This window comes from Archocentrus centrarchus, chromosome 21 (genome assembly GCF_007364275.1).
Source record: "Archocentrus centrarchus isolate MPI-CPG fArcCen1 chromosome 21, fArcCen1, whole genome shotgun sequence".
NCBI lineage: Eukaryota > Metazoa > Chordata > Actinopteri > Cichliformes > Cichlidae > Archocentrus > Archocentrus centrarchus.
The window spans coordinates 30,217,777-30,228,703 of record NC_044366.1 but is presented as its reverse complement, the minus strand read 5'-3'; the positions used below and the strand labels follow the sequence as shown (position 1 = coordinate 30,228,703).

General features: G+C 45.8%; 1 protein-coding gene across 1 annotated transcript; it reads right to left on the bottom strand.

Moving 5' to 3' along the window:
- Positions 1–1,141: 1,141 nt before the first annotated feature.
- On the bottom strand, positions 1,142–2,086 carry LOC115801169 (olfactory receptor 13C2-like). The gene has a single exon (XM_030758900.1). The coding sequence runs from the start codon at positions 2,084–2,086 to the stop codon at positions 1,142–1,144; it is 945 nt and encodes a 314-aa protein (XP_030614760.1).
- Positions 2,087–10,927: the final 8,841 nt, after the last annotated feature.

Here is a 10,927-nt window from a genome sequence, read left to right as displayed (position 1 = left end):
TCTGCCTGGAGTGCACAATATAGACATACATGGTGCTGAAATATGGAGTTTGATGGTGAACATGGAAGGCTGTGTCACACGCAGAAGGAAGAATGTTTGAAACCCTGCAACCCTTTACTTCCACCAAGAATTTAACTGAGAGCATTTCCTTCAGACCATGGGCAGTATACATTCAAATACATTTTCAGAAACATTTTAACACACATTTTTCCTTTGATGGAAGCTAGTGCAAGCATTTTTTTCAGTGCAGGAATGTATGTGTGATGCTTTCAAATGCACTGAAAATGAAATATGAATCTACATTTTAAAGGTACCTGCTCACACAAAGCTGCCTCGGAGGTTGTTAAAAGACTGGGGCATGCAGAGTTTCCTTATTATTATTCCTCCACTGTTTAAAAAACAAAAAAAACAAAAACAAAAACTGTTTTAAAATTTGCTTTCAAAGTGAAGTGTCATCTGGGGCCAATGCATCAGAAAAGGCACAAGCAAAGCCAGGCTTAGGATGAATACATTTATCTTTTCTCCATTGGGCATTGCAAATGTTTACATAAATTATTAGTTTTGACTGGTACTGCATAGATACATAACTTTCAACATGGCACATTAAGGACAATAACTAAACTAATGAATGAAACAGGCTACATCAGATCTGTGTCTGGAAGCAGCACTCAAGTCAAACTAACAACTGAAAGAAACCTACTGTATGTAGTGTACATGAAGCTTCTGGTGAAACCAAATGAGTAAATATTAGAATTCCTGTAGATTAACATATATCCAGTCTGAACATGAGTAAAAAAATCTATCACATCTTAGAGAAGACTAGTTCCTCTAGTGGAGTTCATTAACATTCGATCTGCTCTTGCAGTATAAATACAACATGAACTTAGAATGTGTATCTTATCATCCATAAACACTTTATTAATAACCACAAAGAAAATAACACCAATGTAATATCTTAAAAGCGGTGTTATAGTTTACTAATTACATTGTTGGAAGCATCTTTTTTTTACATTTCATATTTTCTTGTACTTTCTTGTACAACATGAGAAATGTTCTGAATGAGAGTTGGGATTTGATTATGTGAGATGAAAAGTGTTTTGAATAACTGCAGCAAACTGATTACAGAAGAAATTAATGTAACTTAGCATTCAGTTTTAATACAAGAGCTCATGTTGCCCTGAGAAAGCAGCCTTTTTAGGTGTTTAGAAATTTCCTTCATCTTGAGCCCATATATGAATGGATTAAACAAAGGATGATAGAGCACTATTTGTAAATTCATTATTATACGTGCAGTTTTTGAAAAATCTGATTCCACTCGAGCTATACTGACATCATATATAAAAAAAACAGAGTAGCTGATTAAAACTAACAGGTGGGGTAAACAGGTCTCTGCAGCTTTCTTTCTAATTTCTTTGCAACTTTGATAAGAGACTATAAATATTTTTGTGTATGTGAAAACTACGAAGAGCATAGGAAGCATCGCAAGATCTAATAAAGAAACCACACCAAATATAGTAATAAATCTTGATCTTACACACTGAAGAGTGTAAACTGCATTGTTACAAAATATTCCTTTTACATTAAAGTCACACAGTTTAGCTTCAGCACTCGCTATTGCAAGGACTGCAATATGACAAGCAGGTGCGACCCAAGCTATGACCAGGAAAATGCACACAGTGTTTTTTCTCATTATAGTTTGATATTGCAGAGGTTTGCATATAGCCACATATCTGTCATAAGCCATGGCTGCCAAGAGAAGGAACTCTGAACAGCCTAAAGTGTAAAATATAAAAAACTGAAAGAGACAGGCTGAATATGATGTGACTTGTTTTTCAGATAAAAAGTCAATCAGAAGTTTGGGGTAAATATTTGTAGTGTAAAGAACACAGTTCAGGAGCAAAGCTGCAATGAAAATGTACATAGGCTCATGAAGGTTTTTATGAATACAGATGAGATAAACAATAGTAGAATTACTGCAGATTATTAGAATATATAATATACACATAATAAAGAAATAAACATATCTGTACTTAATTTCTACATACCAGGCTAGAGTTACATAAGTAACATTTAACTCTTTCTCCATTATTGTTGTCAAAGACAAAACATTCAATCATGAAACAAATTGCATAACAAGTATAACTGAAAACAACAAACAAACAGACTGATATCAATATATAACCTGTATTTGCCCAATTCATAAAGATATCTGAACTTGAAGTCTATCTTGGAGGACATTCATCAACCAAATGCAGGCAGTGAATCTGAGTCTGGAAGGTTTTTATCAGGTTGTATCTTCCATCAGGGAGGAGGAGGTCTGAAACAGCATTGTTCAGCCTCCTGTAACTGAGGCTCCAGGACTCTACAATTATTCATCCATTCACCATGTTTAGCCATAACTGTTTTATTTCAACAATGAAATTTTCAAAAAGGATAGATAGTTTTTGTGTGGTTTGACAATGTCTTCAGTGCATTCAGGTTTCTGTGTGTGGCCTTGTGCCTTGTGTACCTTATTTTTGAACTACACTGGTACATTTTATCCTCAAAGCATATGTATCCATTCAGAACATGTTTTGTGCTTTTTACTAGTGTTATTGCTTGCTGTGGAGTCAAGTTGCCATTTCTTATAATTTTGAAAATAACTTATGAATCTACTGTAAATATACCTTACTCAGATATTCCTAACTCAACTCCATATGGGAGACAATAAAATAATTTTATCTTTAAGGCTGGATGCTGTACTCTCTTAAATAAAAAATGTGCCAGCCTGCTGTGAATGAAGATACACACACACACACACACACACACACACACACACACACACACACACACACAGGTGCTGGTCATAAACTTAGAATATCGTGAAAAAGTTTATTTATTTCAGTAATTCCATTCAAAAAGTGAAACTTGTATATTATATTCATTCATTACACACAGACTGATATATTTCAAATGTTATTTCTTTTAATTTTGATGATTATAACTGACAACTAATGAAAACCCCCAAATTCAGTATCTCAGAAAATTAGAATATTGTGAAAAGGTTCAATATTGAAGACACCTGGTGCCACACTCTAATCAGCTAATTAGCTCAAAACCCCTGCAAAGGCCTTTAAATGGTCTCTCAGTCTAGTTCTGTAAGCTACACAATCATGGGGAAGACTGCTGACCTGACAGTTGTCCAAAAGATGACCTTTGACACCTTGCAAAAGGAGGGCAAGACACAAAAGGTCATTGCTAAAGAGGCTGGCTGTTCAAAGAGCTCTGTGTCCAAGCACATTAATAGAGAGGCGAAGGGAAGGAAAAGATGTGGTAGAAAAAAGTGTCCAAGCAATAGGGATAACTGCACCCTGGAGAGGATTGTGAAACAAAACCCATTCAAAAATGTGGGGAGATTCACAAAGAGTGGACTGCAGCTGGAGTCAGTGCTTCAAGAACTACCACGCACAGACGTATGCAGACATGGGTTTAAGCTGTCGTAGTCCTTTTGTCGAGCCACTGTTGAACAAGAGACGGCATCAGAAGTGTCTCGCCTGGGCTAAAGACAAAAAGGACTGGACTGCTGCTGAGTGCTCCAAAGTTATGTTCTCTGATCAAAGTCAATTTTGCATTTTCTTTGGAAATCAAGGTCCCAGAGTCTGGAGGAAGAGAGGAGAGGCACAGAATCCACGTTGGCTGAGGTCTAGTGTAAAGTTTCCACAGTCAGTGATGGTTTGGGGTGCCATGTCATCTGCTGGTGTTGGTCCACTGTGTTTTCTGAGGTCCAAGGTCAACGCAGCCGTCTACCAGGAAGTTTTAGAGCACTTCATGCTTCCTGCTGCTGACCAACTTTATGGAGGTGCAGATTTCATTTTCCAGCAGGACTTGGCACCTGCACACAGTGCCAAAGCTACCAGTACCTGCTTTAAGGACCATGGTATCCCTATTCTTAATTGGCCAACAAACCCACCTGACCTTAACCCCATAGAAAATCTATGGGCTATTGTGAAGAGGAAGATGCGATATGCCACACCCAACAATTCAGAAGGACTGAAGGACAATAACAAGCATCCTGTGCTCTCATAACACCTGAGAATCGCCACAGTCTGATCGACTCCATGCCACGACGCATTGCTGCAGTAATCCAGGCAAAAGGAGGCCCAACTAAGTATTGAGTGCTGTACTCGCTCATACTTTTCAGTTGGCCAACATTTCTAAAAATCCTCTTCTTGTATTGGTCTTAAGTAACATCCTAATTTCTGAGACACTGAATTTGGGGTTTTCATTAGTCGTCAGTTATAATCATCAAAATTAAAAGAAACAAACATTTGAAATACATTAGTCTGTGTGTAATCAATGAAAGTTTCACTTCTTGAATGGAATTACTGAACTTTTTCATGATATTCTATTTTCATGACCAGCTCCTGTACATACTTGATCAGTGTCTAAACTCAATACACTGCATCAGGAATACTGAAGATTTGTGAAAAACAAATATATTTTTGAGTGCATTACACAGAGCTTGCTTTGCAAAAAATATTAATCTCATCATCTTTATTTGGACTCATAATTGGTGCTTGCATGCCAACCTATTAATCACATCCCACCATAAATGTGTCTGAAACACACAGATGTAGTGTGTTCTCTGAAGCTTATGGTCACAATTAAAGCAACAATCTAGAGGTCAAGCTAAAATAAAAAACAAGAAAATACGGTAACACTTTATTTTACGCCCTGCCCTTAGGCCGTAACTACGCGTAATTCACAAGGATTTACCCTGTAAGTAAATTTAAGGTATGTGTAATTAGGCTGTACTATTTTTAATAAGGTTGTACTATGCCACACTGGTGCCGCCGGTACAATCAGCCCCCAGAAAAGGAAACAAACACACATCATGGGGTAGTTAGGTTAAAAAAAAGTCATCTTGAGCACCTTACCAGGGTCCAAAAAAACCCACCTTAGCGAGCATATTTGCACATTTAAAGCCAGGATAGCAATATGGTGGGGTAGGGAGGGTGGGAGGTGATGCAGACGGAGACGAGAGGGTCAGGGCATTGTGGAGCCAGATGCCAGCTCCTAGCCAAAACAGTTCACTGATAGTGATGGAAATTCATCAGCGGCCATGGGATGGGGTGGTATGGGATTTACTTACAGGGATTTACCCTGTAAGTAAATTTAAGCTATGTGTAATTAAGCTGTGCTATTTTGAACAAGGCCGTAATTATTTTGACTAAGGCCATACTATTTTGAATTAGGCTGTACTATTTTGATTAAGGCCGTCATTACTGTGACTAAGGTCGTACTACTCTGAATAAGGCTGAACTATTTTGACTAACGCTGTAACTACGCGTAATTTACAGGGATTTACCCTGTAAGTAAATTTAAGTTATGGGTAACTAGGCTATAGTATTTTGAACAAGGCTGTAATTATTTTGACTAAGGCTGTACTATTTTGAATAGGGCTGTACTATTTTGATTAAGGCCATAATTACTGTGACTACGGCCGTACTATTTAGACTAAGGCCGTAATATTTTGAATTAGGCTGTACTATTTTAATTAAGGCCGTAATTACTGTGACTAAGGCTGTACTATTTTGACTAAGGCCGTAACTACACGTAATTTACAGGGATTAACCATGTAAGTAAATTTAAGCTATTTGTAATTAGGCTGTACAATTTTCTATAAGGCCATAATTATTTTGACTAATGGCGTACTATTTTGACTAAGGCTGTAACTATGTGTAATTTACAGGGATTTAGCCTGTAAGTAAATTTAAGGTATGTGTAATTAGGCTGTACTATTTTGAATAAGGTCATAATTATTTGACTAAGGCCATACTATTTTGATATAGGCTGTATTATTTTAATTAAGGCTGTAACTACTGTGACTAAGGCCGTACTATTTTGAAAAAGGCTGTACTATTTTGACTAAGGCTGTAACTACGCATAATTTACAGGGATTTACCCTATAAGTAAATTTAAGCTATATGGAATTAGGCTGTACTGTTTTTAACCCTTTGATGCAAAACATGGGTCAAAAGTGACCCGGCTGAGTTTTTATCTTTTATATCTTTGCAATAATTTAATTTCATCATTCAGCATTCAAGTATTCCTCAATTAACTTGTTTTCATCATCATATATCCTTATTTTATTCTTTCCTTTCTTACTTTTTGAATAAACACCCTTTTTGTATCACTACCCTTCTAATGCACAATATGGGTCAAAAACGACCCGCATTCATTTTCCAGGTTACTTCATGTATGGCTGACTGTTTCTATGATATAGTTTTGAATAAATTAATTTTATCATTACTTTTAAAATTATGCAGTAAATATCTTGTTTTTGTTTAGCACAAATCACCACTTTTATTTTTCATTTTTTAAGTTATGAACAAGCACAGCTTTTCTAATTCTAGATCAAGTTTACACACATGGGTCAGAAATTACCTGCATCCATTTACTACAGCATTTAGTGGGAACTCTGAATTGTGCTTGTGTCAGATATTTCACAGCTCAGCACAGCACCCTTTGCCCATCTAATACATCTAAGTATTGTTTTTCAATTGTTCAGTTCGATTCATGGGAGCTTCATAGCTCGGAATTTGGATTCCATGGCAAAATGACCATGGTGAGCTATGTGCAGAAGAAGGGAAAGGCTGTTGTCCTACTGAGCACCATGCATGATGACAAATCAGTGGATAACAGCAGTCAGAAGAAGAAACCAGAAGTGATCCAGCACTACAATAAAACGAAATGAGGAGTGGACACAATGGTTCACATGGTTAGCAGCTACATATGTTTTTGGAGAACAAGGAGGTGGCCCATGGTTCTCTGGTACAATATGCTAGATGTTGCCACATTCAATGCCTACACTAACTTCAGTGCACAACACCCTGATCATATGAGTGATGCGAGTAATGCATGCTGGCTACTTATCAAGGAGGTGGGCAAAGAGCTTGTCATGCCACATATGAAGAGGCGCATGGAGGGCACACCTAAACTCCAGAAGCATATGATTGAGGCAATGGGAAGGTGTGGGTTAAAAAAATAAAACACAGCCACCACCCAGCTACAAAAGGACATCAGACAGGAGGGCCAAAGGAAGAGGAAGAGGTGTGCAATTTTGGATGACCCATGTGTAGTAATATAAAAAGTATTTTTGTTGATAAAGTAGTAAATGAAACAAAAAAAAATACTCATCTTGTCATGGCCGGGGAGGAAACGGACGAGGAAGGACTCACATGAAGGACTCCAGAAGCAAACATAACTAAAAAGGGGATTTATTTCAACGGGGAAACACAAATACAAAAACCTTGGAAGGGAGGCACAGGGAGACGAAGGGCAGGCACAGGGAACACAGGAACATGCGGGCACAAAACATCAACGACGCGACAAGGAACACATGGAAACTGAGGGCTTAAATACACACTGGGTAATCAGGGCAAGAGGAAACAGCAGGGAACAACAGGTGAGGCAAATGAAACTAATTACACAGGGGAAGCAAAGCTGAACACAAAGCACAGGAAACCAGACTGTCAAAATAAACAGGAAGTGACAAACCAAGGAACATACTGACTAAACACGGGGAACAGGCACAGACTCAGGACAGAGACGCAGACATATCACAACACTAGGAAACACAAGACAAACATACTGGGAGGAGAAGCTCAGGAAATAAACTAAACACAAAACGCTGGGCAAACGGCCCAGGACGTGACAGTACCCCCCCCTTAAAGGCCGGCTCCCGACGGCCAAAACCAGAAAACAAAACCAGACAAGGGCGGGAGGCGGGGGACCAGGAGGGAGGGCCCGAAACAAAAACAAAAGACAGGCCGCAAAACAGAAATCACCGGGCGTGAACAAAACAAATCAAACCCGTACAGGAAGAAAACAAAAACACAGGACCAGAACAAAAGGCGACGGCACAAGGCCGGAGACAGTCCAACAGGGGGCATCAAAATGAGGCAGAGCAGAGGCAACACAGTCCAAACAAGAACAAAACACGGGGACGAGAAGCAAAAAAAACAACCGGATGAAACAAAAAGCGACGGCACAAGGCCGGAGAGCTCCAATGTCCAAAACAGGGGGGCAAAACAAGGAACAGTTCAGGAGCTATGACAAAACAAAAAACAGCAGGGGAAAAAACAGTCCACAGTTCAGGGGAGTCAGTGGGAAATCCAAAAACAAAAAACACACAGTTCAGGAGGCCGCAGAGGCCAAGGGGCCACAAAGCAAAATCCCAACGAGGGAGGCCGACCGCGCTCCCAGCGGCGGCGGCGACGAGGACGAGAAGGAGTCACTGGAGGCCGACCGCGCTCCCAGCGGCGGCGGCGACGAGGACGAGAAGGAATCACTGGAGGCCGACCGCGCGCCCAGCGGCGGCGGCGACGACGAGCGGGAGTCACTGGAGGCCGACCGCGCTCCCAGCGGCGGCGGCGACGACGAGGAGGAGTCACTGGAGGCCGACCGCGCTCCCAGCGGCGGCGGCGACGACGAGGAGGAGTCACTGGAGGCCGACCGCGCTCCCAGCGGTGGCGGCGACGAGGAGGGGTCACTGGAGGCCGACCGCGGGGCGTGCGGCGGCGGCGACGGGAGCAGACACTGGAGGCCGACCGCGGGGCATGCGGTGGCGGAGAAGGGCGACCCCGGCTCTGGTGGGGAACCCTCGGGTGACGTGGAGCGCTCGGACTGAGCAGAGACCCCACCGCTCGGACTGAGCGGGACCCCCTGGCTCGGAGCGCTCGGACTGAGCGGAGACCCCCATCGGCTCGGACTGAGCGGGACCCTCGTGCGCGGAGCGCTCGGACTGAGCGGAGACCCCCATCGGCTCGGACTGAGCGGGACCCTCTGGCGCGGAGTGCTCGGACTGAGCGGGACCCCCTGGCTCGGACTGAGCGGAGACCCCCATCGGCTCGGACTGAGCGGGACCCTCTGGCGCGGAGCGCTCGGACTGAGCGGAGACCCCCATCGGCTCGGACTGAGCGGGACCTTCTGGCGCGGAGCGCTCGGACTGAGCGGGACCCTCTGGCGCGGAGCGCTCGGACTGAGCGGAGACCCCCATCGGCTCGGACTGAGCGGGACCCTCTGGCGCGGAGCGCTCGGACTGAGCGGGACCCTCTGGCGCGGAGCGCTCGGACTGAGCGGAGACCCCCATCGGCTTGGACTGAGCGGGACCCCCTGGCTCGGACTGAGCGGAGACCCCCATCGGCTCGGACTGAGCGGGGCCCTCTGGCGCGGAGTGCTCGGACTGAGCGGAGACCCCCATCGGCTCGGAATGAGCGGAGACCCCCATCGGCTTGGAGTGAGCTGAGCCCATGGGCTGAACGGGGCCTACATAGTGAGGCACCGGATGCGTAGGCTGGGACCGCGGAACAGGGCACACTGCTGCTTTATTGAGCAGCAGGGGCTGCTCGAGGAATAGCCGAGGTGCAGGGGACTGCGTGGAAGCAGGCCGGGAGACGACTGGCTGCGTGGAAGCAGGCCGGGAGACGACTGGCTGCGTGGAAGCAGGCCGGGAGACGACTGGCTGCGTGGAAGCAGGCCGGGAGACGACTGGCTGCGTGGAAGCAGGCCGGGAGACGACTGGCTGCGTGGAAGCAGGCCGGGAGACGACTGGCTGCGTGGAAGCAGGCCGGGAGACGACTGGCTGCGTGGAAACAGACTGCGAGCGAGAGAGAGCAGACTGCGTGGAAAAAGACTGAGAGCGAGAGAGAGCAGACTGCGTGGAAACAGACTGCGAGCGAGAGAGAGCAGACTGCGTGGAAACAGACCGAGAGCTAGGGAGATCTGGCTGCGTGGAAACAGACCGAGAGCTAGGGAGATCTGGCTGCGTGGAAACAGACCGAGAGCTAGGGAGATCTGGCTGCGTGGAAACAGACCGAGAGCTAGGGAGATCTGGCTGCGTGGAAACAGACCGAGAGCTAGCTGACACTGGGGCCTGAGAGGGAGCTGACACTACTGGAGCTACAGAAGGAGCAGGAGCTGAGGGAACTGGGACCAAAACCGAAGGAACTAAGACAGGGGCTGAGGGAACTGACTGAGAGGGCACTGAAACAGCTGACACTGGGGACCGAGGAAGAGTTACTGGAGCTGACTGAAGGCGAGGGAGAGCGACTGGAGCTAGAGCTGACTGAGACCCTGCTGCTGCAGCTAACACAGAAAACCGATGCGAAGGCTTGGACCTGGTTGCCCCCCCCGCGGAACAGGAACGGGTGCAGAGGTCAGCCCGGCCGTGGCTGCCCCCACCCGCGGAACAGGTACGGGTGCAGAGGTCAGCCCGTCCGTGGCTGCCCCCACCCGCGGAACAGGTACGGGTGCAGAGGTCAGCCCGTCCGTGGCTGCCCCCACCCGCGGAACAGGTACGGGTGCAGAGGTCAGCCCGTCCGTGGCTGCCCCCACCCGCGGAACAGGTACGGGTGCAGAGGTCAGCCCGTCCGTGGCTGCCCCCACCCGCGGAACAGGTACGGGTGCAGAGGTCAGCCCGTCCGTGGCTGCCCCCACCCGCGGAACAGGTACGGGTGCAGGGGGAGCTGGAGCCAAGGGAGCGGGAGCAGGGTGAGCAGAGGGAGCTGGAGCTAACTGAGGGGTCTGAGACTGCGACTGAGGAGGAGCTGGAGCTACAGCTGACTGGGAACACTGCCACTGAGGAGGAGCTGGAGCTACAGCTGACTGGGAACACTGCGACTGAGGAGGAGCTGGAGCTACAGCTGACTGGGAACACTGCGACTGAGGAGGAGCTGGAGCTACAGCTGACTGGGAACACTGCGACTGAGGAGGAGCTGGAGCTACAGCTGACTGGGAACACTGCGACTGAGGAGGAGCTGACACTGGAGGAACTGACACTGGAGGAACTGACAGAGTGCTAGGGTGAACAGACATTAGGGAAACCGACTGAAGGCTAGAGGGGCCTGAGTACGTCAAAACTGGCCGCGTGGAAGCAGGCCGGGAG

Bases quoted from the DNA above. Each gene is read 5' to 3' on its own strand.
- LOC115801169 (XM_030758900.1), bottom strand. From the start codon at position 2,086: ATGGAGAAAGAGTTAAATGTTACTTATGTAACTCTAGCCTGGTATGTA.